This window comes from Zeus faber, assembly GCF_960531495.2.
Source record: "Zeus faber genome assembly, chromosome: 13".
NCBI classification, from domain to species: Eukaryota; Metazoa; Chordata; class Actinopteri; order Zeiformes; family Zeidae; genus Zeus; species Zeus faber.
The window spans coordinates 25,730,623-25,755,747 of record NC_137198.1 but is presented as its reverse complement, the minus strand read 5'-3'; the positions used below and the strand labels follow the sequence as shown (position 1 = coordinate 25,755,747).

At 40.8% G+C, this 25,125-nt stretch overlaps 4 protein-coding genes across 5 annotated transcripts in view; 1 reads left to right on the top strand and 3 right to left on the bottom strand.

Moving 5' to 3' along the window:
* The window catches only part of ttc7b (tetratricopeptide repeat domain 7B), a 36,586-nt gene extending 30,407 nt beyond the window's left edge, over positions 1–6,179 (bottom strand). For both annotated transcript variants that reach the window (XM_080011953.1, XM_080011952.1), the window contains exon 1: positions 6,009–6,179. In XM_080011953.1, coding sequence (XP_079868079.1) covers positions 6,009–6,129 — 121 coding nt within the window. In that variant the 5' untranslated portion in view covers positions 6,130–6,179. The remainder of the gene's footprint in view (positions 1–6,008) is intronic.
* An 811-nt stretch (positions 6,180–6,990) lies between these two features.
* fam177a1 (family with sequence similarity 177 member A1) lies at positions 6,991–16,505 on the top strand. Its single transcript, XM_080011823.1, has 5 exons — positions 6,991–7,062; positions 7,652–7,837; positions 9,033–9,099; positions 11,438–11,535; positions 14,961–16,505. The coding sequence occupies exons 1-5, from the start codon at positions 6,994–6,996 to the stop codon at positions 15,162–15,164; spliced, it is 624 nt and encodes a 207-aa protein (XP_079867949.1). The 5' UTR covers positions 6,991–6,993; the 3' UTR covers positions 15,165–16,505.
* Positions 16,506–16,561: 56 nt separating this feature from the next.
* Positions 16,562–19,844, bottom strand: LOC307238713 (uncharacterized protein). Its single transcript, XM_080011824.1, has 2 exons — positions 19,474–19,844; positions 16,562–19,260 (listed from the first exon to the last, which is right to left on the bottom strand). The coding sequence occupies exons 1-2, from the start codon at positions 19,799–19,801 to the stop codon at positions 19,253–19,255; spliced, it is 336 nt and encodes a 111-aa protein (XP_079867950.1). The 5' UTR covers positions 19,802–19,844; the 3' UTR covers positions 16,562–19,252.
* Positions 19,845–19,870: 26 nt separating this feature from the next.
* Positions 19,871–25,125, bottom strand: part of LOC307238923 (zinc finger MYM-type protein 4-like) — a gene marked incomplete at its 3' end in the record, with an annotated part of 52,044 nt that continues 46,789 nt past the window's right edge. Inside the window, exons 16-19 of the mRNA XM_080012077.1 lie at positions 23,507–23,620; positions 21,686–21,729; positions 20,916–21,042; positions 19,871–20,043 (exon numbers count right to left, since the gene is read on the bottom strand). Of these exons, the coding sequence (XP_079868203.1) occupies positions 19,871–20,043; positions 20,916–21,042; positions 21,686–21,729; positions 23,507–23,620 (458 nt within the window). The remainder of the gene's footprint in view (positions 20,044–20,915; positions 21,043–21,685; positions 21,730–23,506; positions 23,621–25,125) is intronic.

The following is a 25,125-nucleotide window of genomic DNA, read 5'->3' as shown; positions in this document are numbered from 1 at the left end:
TCACGGTGAGTGTGAATACGGTTACATAAATTTGTATTAGTCCTGCAATATCAAGTCAAATACCAAAGTAATGGTAGTCTACAATAAGCGATATATTTCATAGTCAAATCCATATTTCTTGCCATTAGAACAATTGTAAACAATTATAGACAAGTCATTTGTTTATATATCAGGCTGAATTGTATAGTTTGGTTACATGTCATCTTGAATTGTAGTTAAGTCCTTACATTACTCCAGTCTAATTAGTCGTTGAGTCATAGTGACTTTATTGCATTATCTATAGTGTAATAACGTCGGTCCAGACGTAGGTCCACGGTGATTGGTCGAATAAATGAGCCAATGCAGCACCGGCCACCGCCATACTTCATTTCACTGCATTTACAACATACAATATATGTTGAAATACAATACTCTTATGGTGTTAAATGAGTGAAATAGTTGGGAATCGTATAATTGTTGAATAGTGGAAAATCAGAAATTTGTAATTGCTGTTGATACAAGATGGTGCGTTTAATGGAAACTAGTAATACGTGGTAATTACTAGTAATACGTAATGTTATACGTACCTAACAAGACTAAAGTGGATATTGTGTATTGCATCCTGCAGATTTTTTTTTAATATCTTATTGATATATTATATATCTTGTGCATAGAATCACATTTTGTATATTCAGTGCATTTTTGACTATTTCTGTTTTGTATTTTTTGGCAAATTGTGTGTGGCAATGTTTTTTAAATTCTATTTTACTTTTATTATTCAGGATTATTAATTTGTTTTTCATTTTTTGGACAGCTTTTTTATGCTAATTAAATTAAGTAAAATAGTTCCCATTATATGTTTTCATCCAAATTCAAGGGGAATTTTAAACCAATGTCAGAAACGTTGCAATAAATACAATGTGAATGGATGGATAGATCGATAGATAGATATGGTCCTATATAATAACATATGGAAAAAAAACAGTGAAGCGGAAAGATTAGCATTAGTGCAGCATATTATATTAGCAAAGCATTAAGTCTATTTTTAGGATCAGGTACGGACCGGGTTGTACTCCATTTTATATATTCTTTTGCGCTTAACATATCACTATATTTACTTTTATTCAAGAAGAATATGATGGAATTTCATAGGTTGATTGATAGACAGACACTCAGCTCACATCAAAAATAACAGGCAGTAATTAATTCACAGGGTTCATTCTGGCATAATAAAATTAAACTTAAGGATATTCAAATACTTTTTCATTTTCAAGGACTTAATGCAAAATAAATATAATCAATTTTCAATGTGATAATATAATCTTAGTCTCATTGTCTATTATATATACATACATACATACATACATACATACATACACACACACACACACACACACACACACACACACACACACACACACACACACACACACACACACACACACACACACACACACACACACACACACACACACACACACACACACACACACACACACACACAGGGGCAAAAAAAGTATTTAGTCAGCCACCAATTGTGCAAGTTCTCCCACTTAAAAAGATGAGAGAGGCCTGTTATTTCCATCATAGGTATACCTCAACTATGAGAGACAAAATGAGAGAAAAAAACGTGGAATTTGCAAATTATGGTGGAAAATAAGTATTTGGTCAATAACAAAAGTTCATCTCAATACTTTGTTATATGCCCTTTGTTTGCAATGACAGAGGTCAAACGTTTTCTGTAAGTCTTCACAAGGTTTTCACACACTGTTGCTGGTATTTTGGTCCATTCCTCCATGCAGATCTCCTCTAGAGCAGTGATGTTTTGGGGCTGTCGCTGGGCAACACGGACTTTCAACTCCCTCCAAAGGTTTTCTATGGGGTTGAGATCTGGAGACTGGCTAGGCCACTCCAGGACCTTGAAATGCTTCTTATGAAGCCACTCCTTCGTTGCCCGGGCGGTGTGTTTGGGATCATTGTCATGCTGAAAGACCCAGCCACGTTTCATCTTCAATGCCCTTGCTGATGGAAGGAGGTTTTCACTCAAAATCTCACGATACATGGCCCCATTCATTCTTTCCTTTATACGGATCAGTCGTCCTGGTCCCTTTTCAGAAAAACAGCCCCAAAGCATGATGTTTCCACCCCCATGTTTCACAGTAGGTATGGTGTTCTTTGGATGCAACTCAGCTTTCTTTCTCCTCCAAACACGACAAGTTGAGTTTTTACCAAAAAGTTCTATTTTGGTTTCATCTGACCATATGACATTCTCCCAATCCTCTTCTGGATCATCCAAATGCTCTCTAGCAAACTTCAGACGCGCCTGGACATGTACTGGCTTAAGCAGGGGGACACGTCTGGCACTGCAGGATTTGAGTCCCTGGCGGCGTAGTGTGTTACTGGTGGTAGCCTTTGTTACTTTGGTCCCAGCTCTCTGCAGGTCATTCACTAGGTCCCCCATGTGGTTCTGGGATGTTTGCTCACCGTTCTTGTGATCATTTTGACCCCACGGGGTGAGATCTTGCGTGGAGCCCCAGATGGAGGGAGATTATCAGTGGTCTTGTATGTCTTCCATTTTCTAATAATTGCTCCCACAGTTGATTTCTTCACAACAAGCTGCTTACCTATTGCAGATTCAGTCTTCCCAGCCTGGTGCAGGTCTACAATTTTGTTTCTGGTGTCCTTTGACAGCTCTTTGGTCTTGGCCATAGTGGAGTTTGGAGTGTGACTGTTTGAGGTTGTGGACAGGTGTCTTTTATACTGACAACGAGTTCAAACAGGTGCCATTAATACAGGTAAGGAGTGGAGGACAGAGGAGCCTCTTAAAGAAAAAGTTACAGGTCTGTGAAAGCCAGAAATCTTGCTTGTTTGTAGGTGACCAAATACCTATTTTACCGAGGAATTTACCAATTAATTCATTAAAAATCCTACAATGTGATTTCCTGGATTCTTTCCCCCCATTCTGTCTCTCATAGTCGAAGTGAACCGATGATGAAAATTACAGGCCTCTCTCATCTTTTTAAGTGGGAGAACTTGTACAATTGGTGGCTGACTAAATACTTTTTTGCCCCACTGTATATATATAAATAAATAAATGTTACATTTCGCTGGCATAATTTATGTTGTAAAAGCGATTGTGGAAATGTTTTACTACGTTATGATATAAAGAACAAAACCAGGGGGAATATCACAGCTTTTCCATTACCGCGTTTTTTTTTGAGTCAAGCATACAAAAGGGCTATTTTCAAGGTATTCCAGGACTTCAATTTCTTGATGAAATTCAAGCACATCGAGGACATGGTAAGAACCCTGTGATAATAACAAACAATAGAATAAAAATGAAAAGCGAAAGGCAGCAATATCTGGAGGAAAAAGCAGAATATACAACAAAGCTCACAGTACACAGTAAAATATGGCAGGACAATGGAATATAAACCTGACATTTTTAAGCAATATAATGTTTGTCCCATGTTCTGACAACTTTGTAACAGCATTTCCTATAAAGAGAGAGCTTTGTGTATAAAACCAATAATGCAATATTCACGCATACCAGCTAGGATGAGCTGTGTGTTCGTGTATTTAGATTGTGTGTGTGTGTGTGTGTGTGTGTGTGTATGTGTGTGGGGGGGGGGGGGGGGGGGATTAAAGGTGTTAAAATAACTAGTAATCCTGCTACTAAACTGTGTACACAAATCCTGATGAGTGTGCTGTTGGACTCATGACGCAGCTGGGGCCAAACTTGAGTATAATCCCTAAACAGTTCTAGGATTCTGTAATAGCCATACATTCTGTTTTTAGGTCATATCTAGCTGTTTATCATTAGGTTTATTATTATGTTTTACAGATATTGCAATTTTCTTTTTTATAAATATTTTTTTATTCCATTGCTTTATTATTATTTATGCCTATTTTTTATGCAAACTGTTACTGGCATTGCAATTTCTCTCTGGTGATGAATAAAGTCTATCTATCTTTTCAAACTTTGTGATTGATGCAAGCTGCAGTGCTCACAATGCTATTTGATTATTATGTATACAGTAAATGTTTTTTTTATTTTTTATTCCATGCTATGGAGTTGTGCATTTCTAATTTTACTGACTAGAGTAAAAAAAAAAAAAAGAGCACTCTCAGCACTCTTAATAAACATTGGTCTCAGCAGAAAATGTATACGTATGTATACGCTTATTATTATAGCCGAATAAAACAATGCCTGAAGAGCAATACCTACCCAGTGTATGACTAGAGCGTTTATTTTGCAGTCCTCCATACAAAGCTTAGACAGGTCTAAAGCTCGAAAGAAGCTGGCGATATACTGAAGATGAATATGGCAACTATTGAAGGAGAGCATTTTCTCCATGGTATTTTTTTATTGTTTAGGGATATATCTGCTGTTTATCATGAGGTTTAACATATATTGCCACACATTTACAGTTAACTGTTGGGTTTATTTTATATTTTTTCCTCATATATTGCCATTTTCTTTTGTTTATATATTTTTTTATTTTATTTCTTTATTATTTTGCCTACTCAGGTTTAATGTATATTTTTTCCATATATCGCAGGTTTTTTTTCACACGTTTTATTGTATTGCATTATCATTATTATTTTAAAATAGTAAAGTATATAAAGTTAAGTATCCATCTATTGCTAAGGTACTAAATTCAACCACATAATAATCTTGTACTGAAATATCTACATTTCACAGAACCACTTACTACTTAACAGGGACCATAACAATGTTAACTGGAACGCAAACTACACTACATAAACCCAAATCCAATAATATCCTGATTATGGGAGGAGAGGCAGCTGCAATGGTGAAAATCCATTGGCAAAATCAGTGATCGGAAGCAGTTCATCCTCCTCCACACACAGTGTTTGTTATTCTGATAAATATGACTGCAGGACTAGCAGACAAATTCTGGATTGTTTGTCCTGATGAGGGGCGAAAAATCACCTTTCTCTGATACGTATCCTGTGTTTAAAGTCAGCTATGCCCACTTTTATGTTTTGCCATCCCCACGTCACATCAAAATGAATAAAAGTGTAAAACAGGGGAAATACAGTTATTACATTTTAATGTAAATTTTAAAGAACAAAAACAATGAAAACTGTTTGAAAAATGTTAGATAGATAGATAGACAGATAGATAGATAGATAGATAGATAGATAGATAGATAGATAGATAGATAGATAGATAGATAGATAGATAGATAGATAGATAGATAGATAGATAGATAGACAGACAGACAGATAGATAGATAGATAGATAGATAGATAGATAGATAGATAGACAGATAGATAGATAGATAGATAGATAGATAGACAGATAGATAGATACTTTATGAGCTCACATCAAAACAATGGGAAAAAACCCCACATGTAAAAAAATGTAAACATATGGCTGGATTTTAAATACCCACTTTTCTCTGCTTATATTGTGTAAATCAAATAAAGAAATAACACTATGCCCAACGGGGGGGGTGAAACGCCATTTCCATCCATTGATTTCAATAGAAAAATAATGGAGGAGACCTGGTCACGACTTAAACAAACGCATCATTACCAAACGTGCAGATCCACTTAAGGTGAAAGTAAAATGTATCTACCAAAGAAATCTTGATTTCGAGTTATTCTAAGAAAAAACCCCACTAATAATTAATGATCCAAAATGCCTCTACGTTGAAGCTGGGATTCAGCATCGGGGCGACTGGGTTGACAGCTGGCATGTAGCTCCAGAGCACCTAGCTCACGGAGCTGTCAATATTTTAACATATTAGTAGAGATAAACTAAACGTATATTTCACCGCGAAAACACCGCGGACAGGGCCGCGCTGACCCGTTCTCTACCACAACCACTGCTGCTTGGCTGGGCCATTAGAATGGAGTTTCGAAGTAGCGGTGACGGGGCACGGGGCGCTCACACCCGGCGCGGCGCGCTCAGGAAACACCGAGGCTGCCGCCGAGCCCGCAGGCCGCGCAGCGGCTGAATGAACCGAGACCGGCTCCTCCGGCTTCAGCTCGCTTACCGTTGGAGATGAGCTTGGCAGAGAGCTGTCGCACCAACTCCGGCACCTTCTCCCACTGGGCCTCCGAGCGACACCGCTCGATCTCGGTCTCCAGTCGCGAGCCAGACTTCCTCGCTGTCATTTTTATTTGACCTTTTTTTTTTTTTTTTTTTTTTGGACAAGACGTTGGTCGCCAGGCCCGGGACCCAAAACACTCCGGGAGCGGTCTCCTTGAAACAGGGAACCGGGGCTGAACGGAGCGGCGCTCACGTCAACAGTATGCGGGTGAGATAGCGACCTCTGGTGGACAAACACAGTGCGTCTCACAGAGTCAGAGTCACAGATTCTATTACATTTCACTGCATATATGTATGGAAGTATGTATATGTATGTGACAAATAAAAAATCTTGAATCTTGAATCTTGAATCAGTGTGCGTGTGCATTTTTTTGTTTTATAATTTTTGTAATTTTACGTTTTAAATGACCAAAAATGCTACTTTTCTTGCTGTTTTCGTCTTTTTTTTTTTAAACGTCATATACATATATATGTATATATTGTATTATTTTTTATTTTGCACGTCTCATACCTTGAAGTTAAGCATATAACTGGTATTGAAAACGGCTAAATGTATTTACTTATTTATTCATTCATTTATTTCTTGAATTGAATTTATTTTCACGTCTATTTGAACTCCCTTGCAGCGTTACGTCAGGACTTTTGTTTTGATATCTGACGGCCAGCAGGGCAGTGTTTCTCAACCTTTTCAATTCAATAAACATCAGGGCACGCCACTATCCCGTTAGCCGCCAAAAGAAACGTCACAAACGTGTAGACCCGCTGTTATTATTATTATGACATACTTAATAGTTAAAAAAAAAAACACAAAACAATTCTCATTTTCAGTGAGGACGTTTTCAGCTTTTGTTTTGAAGCGCAACACCAGGCCGGAAGTTGCAGGTTAATAGCTTCTGGCTAGGTTTAGTGCGTGAGGGTGAGTGACTGTCATGGCGGGTTTGCCGTTGTATCTGTCCAATGTAAACATCTCACTGGGCCAAGCCATGGAATCTGAAAAGGTCCGTTGTCCCGCGATCCGTTTTCATTGTCTACTTGCCACAACTCATCGCTCTTTGAATTATTGTCACGACGCTTCCCTAGCATTAGCATTGCGCTTCGACTGGGCTATTGTAAACATTAAGAACTGGCTGCCACACACCGATAAAAAGAGGTGAAAGCGTCGTTAATCGATTATTTGGAAACATTCCACATTGTCTTGATATCAGCAAAGAGCAACAATCTTGCCACGTCATACTAGTATGATAACAGAATAATACTATTAGTATAATGGTATAGTGAATCCTAATAATAATGCTAGCCTGGTAGTAGTACAGTGATGTATAACAGTGTTGTAGTACTATCAGTATCATACTAAATTCTACTACACTGTATTATATTATTCTATTATACAACTATTGTACTACACACTAGTAAACATAACTTTTGAGGTGGTTGAATTGTGTGTTGGATTAACTTTTAGATAATCTTTGCCTTTTTATGTCGTAATTACTGTCAAAAGATATGATTTTGATGAAGATAATGATGATGAGGATAATTCCAAAAAAACACGTTGATGAATTGCCCGTATCTTTTTTTTTTTGGTGTCAGGGCTCAGGAGGTTCTCAGGACTTTGAGTGCGTGGAGATGGGCGAGCGGGGGGATGTAGAGAGGAGGGTGAAGATTCCGCGGAGAACCATCTACTTTGCCAGTGGAGAGACCATGGAGGAGTACAGCACGGATGAGGAGGAGGAAGAGGAGGAGCCGCTTAAGAAGGATGTGGTGACTGTGGATCCGGTAGGACTAACTGGCTAGTTACCTTGGATTCTTGATGCTATACTCGTGTATAGATTATGGACAAAAAAGATAGATTGACCCAGGCAGGCGCTGTGCTCCAATCTCTTAAAAAGTTAAGGGCACACAAAGACATTTAGGAGCGCAATGAAAACATTCTTTATACCAACTAAAAAAACAACTATACGTCTTAAACAGTAACTATGGATCGACTATATTTTTGCTGATCACTGAAAAGGTCACTGCTCTCTCATATTATAATGGATAAAAAATAAATAACAAAATAAATCGAATCTTAGTAGATTCATTTTTTTTAATTTTTTTTACCACTCAGCCCTCTCGAATCATACTTTGCATTTGTGTGAGTAAGGTTTGTTCCCTATTTTTATTTGCATATGCAAGAAAAATAAGCTTAGTGTAGAGCCCTGGATTGACAGGGTTCTTACTAGGTCCTGAAAGTGCTTGGATTTGTCCTCAGAAATGTAAGCACTTCAATACCTTGACAATAGCCCTTTTGTGCTGAAGTGCTTGAAAAGTCCCTGGGGGGAAAAAACCCAATAATGGAATGCTGTACCTGTGATATTCCACCTGATTTTGTTTCTCAAATCGAATGTAATAAAGATTTTCCCGAATCACTTTTACGACATAGATTATGCCAGGGAAATTAAAATTTAATCCAGCATGGTTGGAAACAGACACTTATGGTAATGAGATTAAAAATAGATATATACAGTATATAATAGATATACAAATATAAATAATAGACAATGAGACTACGCTTATATTAAATTTTAATTGATAAAAATCACATTGAAAATGTATTATTTGTTTTACTTGAAGTCCTTGAAAAACAAAATAGTGTTTAAAAAGTACTTGAAAGAATTTTGTAATGCCAGAATGATTGACCAACAGCTCGTATCGTAAATCTTCAGTCTTTATTTAAGTGAAAATAAAGATTTCAAGTGCAATCTTTCTGCATCAAAGGACAAAAATTAAGATATTCTATGAAGAAAAAAAAAAAAGTTACTTTATTCGAAATACAAATCAAGTGAACAAAATATTTCTAAGGAAGATAATGATTTCTCTTCCATTCATGGCCAATGTATGGTTAAGTTGTATTTATGTTCGTGTAATTGTATTTTCCTATTCTATCAATTTATTTACACAATTGGGTCACGTACATTGTGGTGCGTTCCAGTCCAAGCTGACCTGGGGCCCATACGTCTGGTTCCAAATGTGGAGAGCAGCTACATCGACAGTTTCAGGTAGGCTTAAACAACAACATCTAACAATGAAATTAAAGGAAATATAATGATGTATGTTGTATGATTACATACCTGCGTGTGTTTTGTGGACCAACCATGCAATTCTTGGTCAAAATACGCAGGTACGAAATGCCAGCGGAAACTACCAAAAAACAAATAAAAAATAAGTGTGTGTGTGTGTGTGTGTGTGTGTGTGTGTGTGTGTGTGTGTGTGTGTGTGTGTGTGTGTGTGTGTGTGTGTGTGTGTGTGTGTGTGTGTGTGTGCGCACACACACATAATGATCAGTGTCAGATATTTCAGATTCTATGCCGTCAAATTTACACGCCCGATGCAGTGCTTATGTACTATGTAAAAATGCTCTTATACCAAAGTAGTTGTGTAGTGTACACTCAAAAAAAAAAAGAGAGAAAGAAAGAAAATGTCGGCTGTTTGGAGGCACTTCAAGGTAAACAAAGAAGATTAGTTAAATGATTTATCTATCACCTGACAATACTCCAAAATTGTGCGGACTGCGTTTCTATTGCTGTCACTACAGTGGTTTGACTCTTTTGAGACTCTGTTCTTGACGAGTCACTCAGTAAAACAAGTTGTTCAATTTGATTCAGTTCATTTAATGCACGGTGAGTAAAGGAGGACTTCCGGTGAACGAGAGTGAGAAGAGTCGGCCATTTATTATTATTACTTTCAAATGTTTTATTATTAATATATATATATATATCTTTGCAATGATTGCAATTTATTTTGGAATGGCAAGTACCATATAAATATAATAGAAAGGTATATTTGCACTTAAAAGTGAAAGAGACTTTCATTTGAAGTTTGAACTGGACATTATCATGTTAGTTCCATTCAGTGAGAGTTACAGGTTGCATTATACTGAAGCTTAGTGACAGTCCCATGTTCTGTTTGATTGGAACTCAGTGACAGTTTCATGTTCTATTATTGTTCCATAGTGAATAATGAACAATAATAAACAGTGTCAAAATCAGCAATCTCACTATTGTGTTAACTGAAAATTGCAGCAGTCGTCTGTATGTGCAGCTGTCCTGTCATGTGAGCCTGGTCAGATCACATGATGTATTTGTCACTGACGTACGGCAGATATACCCAATGCGACCAAATGATAAGAAAATTAGATTTCTCCAATCACGGATATAAACTGAAAATGATCGGACGACGATGTAAAAGATATTTAATAGTCAATGTTTTATGGACATACAATGAATGATTATCAGAATTGGAAGGTCAGACTAAAAAATCTGAATCAGCCAAGAAAATTGCAACTGGTGCATCTCTGGTTGGTAAGCATGTTTAAGAAGAATCTTTATTTGTCACACGGCACACACACCACAACACATGCACTCATGTGGCGACGAACACACACACATGCTTCAAATGGTGGCCGGTGAAATGAGATCTCTGCTTTTGACCCATCCTGGCTTGTCCTTCCTCCGGGGGGCAGCCAGGAGCAGTGGGCAGCATACGGCGACATGCCCAGGGACCAATTACAAATGTCCATCGCTAGTCTGACAACGACGTTCTGCATGTTTTTGGTGGAGCGCCCCAGGCGGGAATCGAACCCAAGGCAGCAGTGCAATGCACTGTGCCACTGTCCCCCTAACGTACCTGGTAACTTAATGAGATGATGCATTTCAAGGGGTATATCCTGGAGATATCCCTGTTACATTGTTGTGGTACTCAAAATATTTTCACAAGGTTGGCAGGTCTGTGTTGAACGCAAAAACAATACAGGTACTCCTCACTTAACGACCTACCTGTTTAACAACTGTTCAGACTTACGAGCAGCTCTCTGACCATTCTGTATTGTACACTGCGTACAATACCACTATATATACACACCATACTATATACACTATATGAACTATATATACTATATACACTATATATACTATATATACTATATACACTGTATACATCTCATCTCGTCATCATTCTCAGTGTCGTTGTCGCAGTCTGTCAGTATTCACTACACTAGTGTTCACAATGGCCACGCCCCCTTACGTGAAATAACACAAGGTCCTCACTTATCAACCAATTCACTTAACAACCTGGTCCTAGGAACGGAACTCGGTCCTTAAGTGAGGAGAACCTGTATAGACATAATGCTATGCTAATATAATGCTACTCTAATGCTAATCTCTCCGCTTCACTGTTGTTTTTTTTTAATATGTAATTGTATAGGACCATCTATCTACATCACATCGCGCATGAAATCGAATTTCATGAATAATTTGTATTATTTTATAATTCTATTAGCGAGGTCCCCAGGGTCACCCATCAAGTATTTTCTGTCCTCCTGTGTTTCCTCCCCAACAGTGTGCGACTACCTGGGGGAGAAAATGGCCTCCCTTTTTGGCATCACTACACCCAAATACCAGTATGCCATCGACGAGTACTACCGCATAAAGAAAGAGGTACGACCCTTCAGTTTGTTTATTATTGCATTATTGAAATCTTCCACACCATTGAAATGTGTTTATTTGATTCCCATTAAAGGAAGGGGAAACCTTAAACGGTAAAATGACCATTCTGTGTGTCATAAATTGTTGTAGCCTTCAAAAAGACTTACTTCTTGCTAGGTCTATGGGGTGCTTGAAGTGCTTGAATTTCGTCCTCAGAAATTGAAGTACCGGAATACCTTGAAAATAGCCTACTTTTGTGCTGAAGTGCTTGAAAAGGTCCTTGGGAAAGAAGCACTCTCCGCTCAGCGCTGTTGAGAAACTACTCAGGATCTCATTTCCCCTCTACAGTCTGTGCAGAAACTTTAAAAGGGGCAGGTGCTCAAAGAAATTAAATGAAAATAAAAAGAAAAGGCACATGGACCCCAGCTCTGGTTCTGGGCATTTTGCCGCTCTGGTCAAATGGAGCAGCACAGCGGAGCCGCCACTCGCACGTGCCTGCCACTCTATATGCAGATCTTGTGATTATAATATAGCAACATATAATATCATGTCATAGAGAATATTGTTATCCTTAGTTTCTTCCTATATGGAAAATGAAAAAGTGTAAACTTAACTCAGAATTGAAGCTTTTTCTCCTCCAGACAGCGATGCACGCAAACTCCCGTGGCTGTGTTTTTAGTTTAGATCTTTTTATTTGAGTTTGTTTCCGACATGTATGAAACGACAGTTTTGAACACAACTGAGTCAAGGGAATGTCCAAGTCCCGCTCCTGTGCGTCTTCCTGTTTCTATGGGACTTAATTGAGTAAAAACTGGATGTTTTTGTGGAAATATTTTACTTGTAAATTATGAGTCCTGCACCCCTAGAACAGGGAGAGCGCATTTGCCACATTACATGACCTTCTATGCGTGCGCACACATGTTTAATGATGCAAATGCGGTCTCCCCGTTCCAGAAAGGCCAATGGAATTTTGCACTATCCCCCAAGCCTACAGCTGCGTTCTCCTTTCTGCCTTTTTTATGATTCCTTTCCACTCTCTCCTTTATATTGCAAATACGTCCATATAGTTGGAGTATCAACGCAGAAAAAGCCCAATTACTCTTAAGTCTGTAGCCTCCCCTGCCATCCTGGGTGTGCTGTAAAACCCGGCAGCGTCAGTGCGTCATGTACTGCCTCCTGCACGCTCGACCCAAGCTCCGCCCCTGGTCTAAACCAAACTGATTATTTCCAGATAGTGAAGGTGTCTGACATGGACAATCTCCGTTTTTTTGCTCCATGTGTGAAAGGGTAAATCCGGGAAATGTCCAGGTAATCAGGTCTAGACATTGTGATATATGACAGACATTAGTAATAGATGAATCTAGATGTAGTAGTAATATTAATATACAGTGGTGCTTTGACTTACGAGTTTAATTTGTTCCGTGACAGAGCTCGTAATTCAATCGGCTCGTATAGCAAATCAATTTTCCCAATTGAAATGAATTGAAATGCCATTAATCCGTTCCAGCCCCCAAAAAACCACCTCAATTTTTTTTTTGTTACGTGTTTTTAAATAAGGTTTTGGTTTTTATAAAGTGTATTTACCTTGGAGATCTGACGACTTGGTGGAGGAGGTGGAGGAGATAGGCGGTTGGAGGAGTTTGTTTTGTGCTCTTTCGGTCGCTTTCGTTTGTTGCTACACTTTATTGCTGAACCTAATAGATAAAAAAAAAAAAATTCACTTCACTTTCGCTTAACTTAAAATTTGCCAATTCCATCCCACGCACACCTCGCTCATGTTTTTCTATGATTTCATGCTTTAATCCAATGAACGTCATCTGCTTCTTCTTCTCAGCACTTACTTTCTTAGGACCCATGGTTAGAATTTTTTTTATTTGGCAAAATAACTGCTCAAAAATTGCGAGCACAAAACACAAAAGAGATGCTTCCACGGTCAGGTAACCACATGAAGTGAAGGAGTGAGACACGGGATGCTGGCCGCATTCCCTCGCCACGCCAACTAGCGGCAGTGCCTGAAGCTCGCTCCTCGTAACTCACATTTTTGATCACAAATCAATACAAAAAATCGGCAGAACGACGGTTTGTAACTCGGAAAACTCGTATGTTAGTGCACTCGTAAATCAAGGTACCACTGTATATAATAGAATCTATCTATCTGTCCATCTGTCTATCTATCTATATATACACACTACTCACAAAAAGTTAGGGATACTTGGCTTTCGGGTGAAATTGATGGAAAATGTAAAAAGTTGGCGCTACAGTGATATGATATCATGAAAGTAGGGCATTAAAGTAGAAGCATGCAATGGTGATTTCCTCATCTCAAACATAGCGCTCTCCTTGACGTCTCCAACATCGCTGGCGGCCATCATTTCTGCTCAGCGTGAATCGACTTTCATGAGAGAACAGGACTGAGGCCACTGGTCCCTCGTCCAGTGTCAATGCTCCCTGGCCCGTGCAAGACGATGATGCCTGTGCCTGGTGGTGTGGTCAGGTACCCTTGCAGGTCGTCTAGCAAGCAGACCACACTGATGGAAACGGTTTTGAATGGTCTGACGTGACACTTGGGTGTCTCTCACCTCCCTTAAATGTGCCTGGAGTTGAGTGGCATCATCATCCGGTTCCGCAGGGCACTGTTCACAATGAAGCGCTCATCAGTGTGGGATGTGGCCAAAGGACGTCCACTTCTATGCCTTTCTGTGACTCTTCCAGTCTCTGTATCTCTGTTGCAACCTGCTGATGACACTCTGTGACACTCTAAGCTCAGTGGCCACTTCCCTCTGACAACATCCTGTTTGAAGCCTCGCAATGGCGAGGTACTGTTGATCAGTTGTTTGGTGTTGTCTTGGTCTCATGATGTCAACATGTGAACAGCATGATGAAGAGGACTGTTTAAATACCAATTCTAATTGAACCATGAAATGTATTGGTCGATTCATGGATCAAACACCTGTTGTGAATTTTGCCGTTCAGCTCCTTGTTAGAGAACAGCAAGTTGTGCAAAAAGTACTGAAACATTGAACAGTTGGACATGTGCATTCAAAAGTTTAGAGAAGCTCAAATTAATTTCACCTGTAAAGGTTATAGTGCATTTTAGGTTCATCCTGAAATTTCACCCAAAAGCCGAATATCCCTAACTTTTTGTGAGTAGTGTATTTATCTATCTACGTGTCTGTCTGTCTGTCTGTCTGTCTGTATATCGACGTGTATGTCTATCTATGTGTCTGTCTATGTGTCATCTGTCCATCTACTGTCTATCTGTCTCTCTGTCTGGCGCTCTGTCTATATAAAATTTGCTCAACGTGAAATTGTGGGATTAAGATGCACATTTTAAGTTGAGAAAACCTAATAATAAAAATGTGGCTTCACCAAAATGTTCCCAGTTTCAAACACGATGTCCGAGAGCATGCTCACTCAACAGTCAATTCTCCTTGAAGGAGGAAGAGGAGGAGGAGGAGAACCGGCTTTCCGAGGAGGCGGAGCGCCGCTTCGAAGAGCAGCACCGGCAGAACCAGGATGACCTGGCGGCCCCCGCTCACCCCTCGGCCACGGAGCAGCCGGGAGGTTCCGGAGCCTCCTTTGTCAACGTCAGCTTCGAGCTGGACCCAGAGCCGCCCCTGGCCTCCCCGCTCCCCTCCTGAAGGACCCGCTCGCTCCCAAAACCCAGCGCTCCTTTCCACTAAAAACCTCTTTAATCCTGTTTTTTTTTTTTTGGCTATGTCAGTAATGTAAAAAAAAAAAGGGGGTGGGGGGAGAGTGTCTGATGGAAGTTGTCAGATACTTTTTCCATATTATGAATGTAGCATTATTTGCGAGGGAAGTGGCAGAAATACACAGTATAACTCTTCATGAGACAATATGAATACGAGTCACCAGGATCGGAGGATGGATGTCATTTCATTTGAAAATGCATTTCACAGTGTGTTTAAATTCCATTTTTGCATTTTAATCCAATAGAGAAACAGCCTTCATTTTTTCCTCAAGTTTTTTCTATTGATTGAACATGTTGGGTTTTTGTTTTTGTTTCTTCTGGGTTTTTGTTTTTTTGTTGTTGTGCTTCTGGTTTTTCCTTTATGCGGATGAGAAATATTAAACGATTCAAGGACAAATTAGGAAAAGATGAGTTTTATCCATTGACTCCTCATCAAAGGCTTATTCTCATAGTCAGTGCCATCGGTGGCCAGTGCCAAATTGATGTGTTGTCACATTTGGTTATTTAATTAATTGGATAAGTAACGCTGATGTTTCCCGCGGTAATGGAAGAACATCAGTTTTTATTTGTCAGGTTTTTTTTGTTTTTTTCATTATCTCAGGAATGAGCCAAGTGGCCTCCTAGTGTGACGTCATCACCCAAACTTGCTTTTCCAAAAATGTACATTTTGCAGAAATGTACAGGAGATTCAAAGGGCGTGTGTATGTATTCGCCTTAACTTTTCATTTGTTGACTGTTTTTACGGCCTGGGTATAGAGGGAGCAACATAATGTAAGCGTAATATAAGCACCTATTTTGTGTTAAGTTTCCCTCTGTTGAAAAAACTTTTGGCAACTACTTTTCAAAAAATATCAAGACTAAATGCAGGCAGCAAAGCAGGAAGAGCAGGAGGGCCAGTAAGGGCGTTGCATCGTGTGGCGCCGTCAAGTTGTCTGACGGCGCTAGCTGTGCCTCAGTCAATTCAAAACTCATTTACCTGTTTTCCCTTTGATCAATTTTTATGTTTTATCTTAATATATTGTATAGAGTCAAGAGTACATACAGTACGGCTGTCTCAATCAAGTCAAATTGGCAGATGTAATGAGTACATTGTAATCAATGAAGGATTCTCTTAACTTTGGGCAGTGAAAGAAACTCAAACTATTTCCTTTTTTTTTTTGAGGGGGGGGTTAGGTTGAAAGTTATCCAAGGAGATTATTTTTTATTAACTTCATTAAAATGAAGGTACTTATTTTATATTTACTGTACATTAATAAAACCTTAAAATGCTTTTGATGTTTTATTTTTCTTTGTATGAAATTGCATAACCTTTCAGATTTAATGAAAGCGATGCGTTACTTTTTGGGGTAAATTATGAACTCATTAGTGTAATACTAGTCTGATATTCAAATTGACTATGCATTTTTAAATAATTCAAAATAGTCCAACACTTGTCATTAGGTATGTTTTAGTTAATGAAAATGATATCAAAAAAGGCAGATCTTACTGTTTAACTTTTTTATTTATCCCCAACCCATTAAAAAAACAATATTCTTAGAGGAAAAAAGAAAATTGAATTTGGGGATTTCAACCCCAACACTATCAAAATAATGTGAGGGAATAAGATGCAGAATGGAAAAAAACGTTCTTACTGCTCAATACAATGACATTTTTGAATGTTAACATTTGAAAAAATAAAAATTGAAATGAATTTGATTATGTTTAATCAGCTGCTTGGATAACACGACTTGCTTGCTTCCCGTTTTCGGAGTGAATACAAAAAGTGACATACAACCGAGGTACAGTCTGTATCAGAAAATATCTCTTACTCCAACTGAAAGAAGCTACACACAAATGTGTGTACATGAACCACAACTCAATCCTCCATCTCAGTTCATTTTTTTCTGAGGTAAAATAACTGATCCATGGTGTTGTCATATCCTATTCAATATATCAAATGTTTTTTTCCGCCTTGAACGGTTCAATAAGGAAAGGCATCCCCCCCCAATCTCCAGCCAACCAATTATTGCCGTCTGTGTTTAGAGTTTCCCAGGCAACCATTCCAACATCCTTCCAAACTGAGGTTTGAGGTTGAGATTTCTCGTTTCGGCGACTACGCTGCACCAACTTCGCAGAACTACGAGCTTGGTGGGTGACTGGTGCCTCAAAAAAAACCAAAAAACTCCCTTGGACCTCTCAAAGCAACCAATCATCTCTGGTTACTCAGGCCTCCATACCACCTCAACAACAATTTGATGAAGACCAATAATCATTGTTTGAAGACATATCAATTCTTACCTGATTGATACAGAGTGTGGACCCATCACTTTTACCACTTTTGACAGCATAGACTGAGTGAATGAGAATTTTTCAGTTTTCCTCCTTAAGATAAATCCGACATATTCCGTTTGTCAGATTTTTCCAATGAATACTTCAATGTGATAATGTTTTTGGCCCCACATCAGGCCATTATACATCATCAATATTGAAAAATTACAGATTTTGTGGAAAACAGTACTTGCGAGTGGAATGAAGCATGACCCAATTAACGACAAGAATCAATTTCCGGTCCGCACCAGTATAAATTGGTATAGTATAAACAATTACTCACTGAATATTGTCTCGACTATTGTGGCTGGTCATCCAACAAAAACGCAAACGTAGCGAGCTTGTCATGAATAACTTTTGCATTTTGAGTACTTAACTTGCACAATGAATCTTTATCGCTGCTCAATTAAGTCTCCTGACCCGTATCAGTAAGAAAGACCTCTCGCTCAGATGGGTGCCAGGTAAAGATGAACAACATCCATCCTATATAAAAAAAAAAGAATCGCATATCCAGTCTGTGCGCTTGACTTCTTAATCCAAATGGCACCAATGACATGTGCCCTCAGCAAGTAAAAAGGACAGGATTACCATTTTTTGACCAGGTACATTAAAACTTTGGTTCCCATCATTTAGAACTGTTCACAGCACAACTTCGCTGAGCGCTTTACCATGGAGAAACGTACCTCCGCTGAAAACTTAAAGCCATTAAAAAAAAAAAAAAAGTTTAATCTCCTTTTGGAAAACGGGAAACTTACATTGAATTCACATTTTTGAAAAGGAGATTTTTTACAATTGAGATTCAACCCTTTAATGTTTGCCCCATGGCACTGCATATAACACAGTAAGAAGTTGCAGCATGACGTACGTTTCTCCAGAGCAAAGCATTTAGTGCGGCTGTGATGAATCGTTATAAATGACGGAAACCAACAGGCCCTGGCTGAAAAAATGCAAACTTAACTTTTCATACGAGTGATTATGAAAGATTTATATTTTGTCTTTTTTAATGCGTGGGTTGATTCCAAGCGCACAGCAAGGCACAAGTGACCTCATAAACAAATAAAAACCTACAGTAAAAACAATGGAGCTGTCTCGTTGGACCTGTTTTGTTGAAATCTTTAAGGCAAATCAGCAGCAGTCACCCATTTATATGCCGTCGGAAAGTTAGGCTGAGCCCCAGAATTAAACCCACGACCATATCAATTCAAACATCTCTCAGACGAACACACACACACACACACACTCGCACGCAGACAAAGTGTAAAAAGCAAATTCTATGGCGATGGAGGGCATATTCCGGATCAGTCTTTCAACGGAATGTCTTTATTCAAGGAGGCATTTCCTTGTAGATAGCCCCAACACCAGACACACACACACACACACACACACACACACACACACACACACACACACACACACACACACACACACACACACACACACACACACACACACAAAACAAACAAAAAAAGTTAACTGTGAAGTGAGCCCCGGATGCAAGCAGCTCGTCCATGGCTCCTCTGTTCTGTTCTGCAGTGCAGTTCGTCGTAAAAAAAAACCCCAGGAATGCGAGTCCCGCTCTGGGTTCGAGGTTGGGTTGACGGCGGCCCAAGAGGAAGTTGGAGGTTGTGTTGGACAGTGTTGCCCCCTGTTGTGTGTGTGTGTGTGTGTGTGTGTGGGGAGTCTTGGTGAAGGCGAGACCAAGAAATCCTCTCAGGAAGCTGTGGGGGGAAGGGTCACAAACACAAACCTCAAAATCAAATTCCAATCAACTATTTGTTATTTTATTTAATATTATATTTTTAACGTCAATTTCTGAGGACAAAATTCAAGCACTTCAAGCACCTCATGGACCTGGTAAGAACCCTGCATTTAACAAAAGTACTTATTCAAATGACCCCCCCTGATAAGCTCATGTTATTATCATTAACAACCTGGCGTGTGCAGCTCGCCGACCAGCCGGTAGATGAGCCTGGTGTGGTAGAGCTCGAAGCAGGGCGCAGGGCAGAGGCTGGGCTCCCCAGGGCAAGTCTTGCAGTAGTACGCCGTCCGCCTCCTGTTGGCCTGCTCCACACCTCCACCCAACTCCTCCGCTCCGCAACACTTTCTCTCTTTCCGGCCCCCCTCTTTGCTCCTGCCGTCCGCCGTCTCTTCCTTCTTTTCTCCCTTCACCTCCTCGCCGTCCACCTTCTCCTCAGTCCTCGCGGTGTCGCCACCGCCCCTCTCTGTCTTCTCCTGTTCCGCCTCCTTCTCTGCCTCCATCTTCCCCCTCTTTCTTGCCTGCTGCTTCTCCTCCTCCTCTTCCTCCCCCTCCTCCCGCCGCCCTGCCCCGTCCTCCACTTTCTTCCTCTTGCGGTCGGCGCAGACCCTGCAGTCCACGACGCCGCCGTCTTCCCTCACGCCCAGGAAATGGCGGCCGGTGAGGCGCGCCGGCAGGCCGTCGCACGGCGCCGGGTCGCCCAGGGGCTCGGGTGACGGCCGTGGGGGTGCGGCCGCAGAGACGGCTGATCGGGGGACGAGAAGTGAAGGAATAGACAGCTTTAGTGGTATAGCAACGTTTACATAATGTTTATGTAAACGTTGTATTTTTCCTCAGCTATCCACTGCCCTCATCTATTAGATAAATGGAACTAGAGAGAAGGAATTAGATGGATGAAGATGTTGATGCATGTCCACAAGGCGTATGCACATGCTTTAACTATCTTTAAAATGCTATAGATTCACTTTATTCTATAATATATACACACATATATATACACACACACACACACACACAGTATATATAGTGTATATAGTATATATAGTGTATAAAGTGTATATAGTATATATAGTGTATAAAGTGTATATAGTGTATATAGTATATACATACAATTATACAAATATATACACACACTGTATATACACATATACTATACATACACACTGTAATAATACATATACATACAAATATATATATATATATATATATGCTAACTTGCAAGAGTTCCTGTGTGCTAGTTTATCGTATTCTTTTTTGTTTTATTTTATATTGCCAAATCTTTATTTTTTTAGAAAATGTTTTAGTTTGTTTTATTGTATTAAATTTCTTCTATTCTGTCCTTATAACTTTATTATTATTCCCTATTGATTTGATGTAATTTCCATCTTCCATTTCCAATTCCAGTGTCTAAGCATCCAAGTATCTATCTATCTAATTGTGTTAAAGATAATAAATGACTCTTTTTTTTAAGATATGCTCGGGGGATCTTTATGCAGCTCTCTCACCTACCAGCTGTGGTAAGAGCACCCGATCCCTTCTTTGGTCCTTGCAAAACCAGTAAGTGTAATTGGTTCTTTATGACAACTCAGTTTGTTTGAGCACGGTTTGCTTTGCTACCTGGCGATTCGGGCAGCTGGCACATGGTTTCCTGGTCCAGGGTGAAGGGCCGACACATGACCGCCTTGTTCTTCATTGAGCATCGACGGAGCACTGGTGAGCGTGTGCCATCAGTCTGGGTGCTGGCCTGGACATACACAAGCACGAATAACATACATCATGACTTAGTCTAGACGACCGAAGCGAGAAAAAATATTTTTCTAACTAATTAATTAATAATTAATTATTACTAATTCATCCAATTTATCAGTTCCAGCCAGAATATAAGCTTTTTGTTCATCAAAACAAGTTAATCTGATGAATACGATACAACTATTCATAGTGATGAAAGCTTTGACTCAATAAAACGACTCATTCAAATTTTCCGACTCTTTGTCCATTTGGTTGAGTTGGTTTGATGCTCGGGCACACGGAGGAAGAGGGCAGGAGTTCCTCTGGGCGCTATCCCCGTTCCTCCAAATAACAGCTAAACACAGTGTTTTTAGCTGTTTTATTTGGAGGAACGGGGCACAGCTCTGCGATCAAGGCGCACAGAGAGCTATGTTTGCGTATAAAATATATTTATGATTCCCTTTATTAATAATTATAATTTGTCAAGTCCAATAAAAAAAAAAAAAAAAAAAAAAAAAAAGACCGTAATTTTTTTTTTTTGGGTGCACTAATGTTTAATCTTGTCTGATAACAGTTAATGATGAGTTCACAAGGGTCGGCCATCGCTCCCTGATATAGAAGAAATACAGAATTTCTATCTGGCCACCAGCAGTACTTACATTGTCCAGGTTCCTGTCATGGGTGTTCGAGGTCGGCAGAGATCCTACAAAAAAGAAGAAGAAAAAAAATAAAATTAGCACTATGTTCCCATTGAATGTTTCAAATGATACATTACAAGTTCAACTCGATTCCTTGAGGTATTCCATGTCTTTTCGAACATCTACAGTGGGGCAAAAATGTATTTAGTCAGCCACCAATTGTGCAAGTTCTCCCACTTAAAAAGATGAGAGAGGCCTGTAATTTTCATCATGGGTACACTTCGGCTATGAGAGACAGAATGGGGGGAAAGAATCCAGGAAATCACATTGTAGGATTTTTAATAAATGAATTGGTAAATTCCTCGGTCAAATAAGTATTTGGTCACCTACAAACAAGCAAGATTTCTGGCTTTCACAGACCTGTAACTTTTTCTTTAAGAGGCTCCTCTGTCCTCCACTCCTTACCTGTATTAATGGCACCTGTTTGAACTCGTTATCAGTATAAAAGACACCTGTCCACAACCTCAAACAGTCACACTCCAAACTCCACTATGGCCAAGACCAAAGAGCTGTCAAAGGACACCAGAAACAAAATTGTAGACCTGCACCAGGCTGGGAAAACTGAATCTGCAATAGGTAAGCAGCTTGTTGTGAAGAAATCAACTGTGGGAGCAATTATTAGAAAATGGAAGACATACAAGACCACTGATAATCTCCCTCGATCTGGGGCTCCACGCAAGATCTCACCCCGTGGGGTCAAAATGATCACAAGAACGGTGAGCAAACATCCCAGAACCACACGGGGGGACCTAGGGAATGACCTGCAGAGAGCTGGGACCAAAGTAACAAAGGCTACCATCAGTAACACACTACGCCGCCAGGGACTCAAATACTGCAGTGCCAGACGTGTCCCCCTGCTTAAGCCAGTACATGTCCAGGCCCATCTGAAGTTTGCTAGAGAGCATTTGGATGATCCAGAAGAGGATTGGGAGAATGTCATATGGTCAGATGAAACCAAAATAGAACTTTTTGGTAAAAACTCAACTTGTCGTGTTTGGAGGAGAAAGAAAGCTGAGTTGCATCCAAAGAACACCATACCTACTGTGAAGCATGGGGGTGGAAACATCATGCTTTGGGGCTGTTTTTCTGCAAAGGGACCAGGACGACTGATCCGTGTAAAGGAAAGAATGAATGGGGCCATGTATCGTGAGATTTTGAGTGAAAACCTCCTTCCATCAGCAAGGGCATTGAAGATGAAACGTGGCTGGGTCTTTCAGCATTGCAATGATCCCAAACACACCGCCTTGCAACGAAGGAGTGGCTTCATAAGAAGCATTTCAAGGTCCTGGAGTGGCCTAGCCAGTCTCCAGGTCTCAACCCCATAGAAAATCTTTAGAGGGAGTTGAAAGTCCGTGTTGCCCAGCGACAGCCCCAAAACATCACTGCTCTAGAGGAGATCTGCATGGAGGAATGGGCCAAAATACCAGCAACAGTGTGTGAAAACCTTGTGAAGACTTACAGAAAACGTTTGACCTCTGTCATTGCAAACAAAGGGTATATAACAAAGTATTGAGATGAACTTTTGTTATTGACCAAAAACTTATTTTCCACCATAATTTGTAAATAAATTCTTTAAAAATCAGACAATGTGATTTTCTGGATTTTTTTTTCTCATTTTGTCTCTCATAGTTGAGGTATACCTATGATGAAAATAACAGGCCTCTCTCATCTTTTTAAGTGGGAGAACTTGCACAATTGGTGGCTGACTAAATACTTTTTTCCCCCCACTGTATATACAGTATATAGGTGATTGGAAGGAAAGCCGGCGATTCGACAACTCACCGGAGAGAGCGCTGTCGCCGGTCTGGTCAGGCTGCGTGGCAGAGGCACTGGCCAATGACACCACGTCAGCGATGACTGGATTCATCTTGGAGGAAACGTGAGGCTGGATCGGTGCTGGGGGGGTAGAGGAAGTCACAAACGTTGAAAAACTACATTATGTACTTCATGATTATGTACTAGTCGGTGGGTAGCTATGTTAGCAGGGATATTCCTTCAATGCATATACAATATCACATCCAAGTTATCAAATGGAGAGTCCCTTCATTTCATATGCATGGCAAAAAACATTGAGTTCTGCAGATATATTAGCATTAGTTTTATTGTTGATTAATTTAATGAAATATGGGCTACTTTTATCATTGACATAACTCCATCATTTAATACTGGAGTCTTCATAAGTCGGTGCAATGTCGTGGTGCCTCGGGGCATGTGGGGGTCCTCCTGGTCTGCTGCGGCTCTGCGGTTGGGTGGATTCCCGGGCGGCTCTGGGGACATCCGTGGTGCGTAGGCCTGTGGTCGTGGGGTATCCCGGGGTCCCACGGGGGAGCTAGGGGGCCGGGTGGTGGCACCCGCTCCTTTACCTGAGTTGAGCTGGCCTGTCTCCGGGGGTGGAGGGGTGGGGCGTGCTCCTGGGGAGTACCTGCGGCTGGTGTCTGTGTGTTGGCTCGGGTAGTGGGTCGCTGGTTTGGGTCTGGGCCCCATGGTTGGCGTGCCGCTGGGGTTGCCCGTGGGGTGACTGGGTGGCTAGGCTTGTGTGTCCTTCTGCGTCCCACCGGGGGGGGCATCGTGCCGGGACTGGTTAGGTGTTCCGTCTGGTCCTGTCAACCAGGGTCCTGAACCTAGCTGGCTGTGCTAGGCGTGGGGCTCACCATGTGGCCTCCTTCGGTGGGGGCGGTCTCCTGTTGTCACACCAGGCTGCCGGGGTACCTGTCCTCTGGTGATCTCGGTGCGCGGGGTGCTCATCGCTGGGGGGTGGCGGGGCTGTCTGCCGCCCTCTGTTCTGTGGTCCGCACGCTTGGCGGCTTGGGGCTGACCAGGGGCCTGATGGGGGCGCGGAGCTGCCCAGCATGGCGGAGGCGCCTGGGGGACCGCTCTGCGCCCATGGCTGATCGGCGTAGGTTGGCTGCCACCAGGAATGGGAGGTGGGCGCACTACGGTCTCAGGTCCGCGGGGAGGGGGAGGGGGTTCGCGTGGTTGGCGTGGGGGTTGCTCCACGGCCCTCTGGCTTCTCTGGGGATTTTTCTGTGGGTACGGCAGGGGACTCTGGGCTTCAGGACTACAGGACTGCCATACATAATACATAACCTTCTACACCAGTATCAATGGGGATAAGTCATGTACAGTCACCAGTGGACATCTTACATGCACGCGGTCAGTCCCATCACACATGCACACACACACACACACCTGCTTGGAGTGCACCGCAGCACCCTCCTGGTTGCATTCCTCTCCTTTCCTCCCTCATTTACTGCCTTAACTATGAAAGGAAGAGGCCACGTGACCAGTTGTAGTTCCAGTTTTCCTGGACCTGATTAACTGTTTTTCAATACGTCGTCCAATGTTTATGTTTTTGTGTAAATGTTGTTTGTTTCTATGTTTATTTGTCTCACCCATGGTGA

Bases quoted from the DNA above. Each gene is read 5' to 3' on its own strand.
- LOC307238713 (XM_080011824.1), bottom strand. From the start codon at position 19,801: ATGGAGGCAGAGAAGGAGGCGGAACAGGAGAAGACAGAGAGGGGCGGT.
- fam177a1 (XM_080011823.1), top strand. From the start codon at position 6,994: ATGGCGGGTTTGCCGTTGTATCTGTCCAATGTAAACATCTCACTGGGC. The intron at 9,100-11,437 runs GTAGGCTTAAAC...CCTCCCCAACAG, and splicing joins AGCTACATCGACAGTTTCAG to TGTGCGACTACCTGGGGGAG. The intron at 11,536-14,960 runs GTACGACCCTTC...TTCTCCTTGAAG, and splicing joins ACTACCGCATAAAGAAAGAG to GAGGAAGAGGAGGAGGAGGA.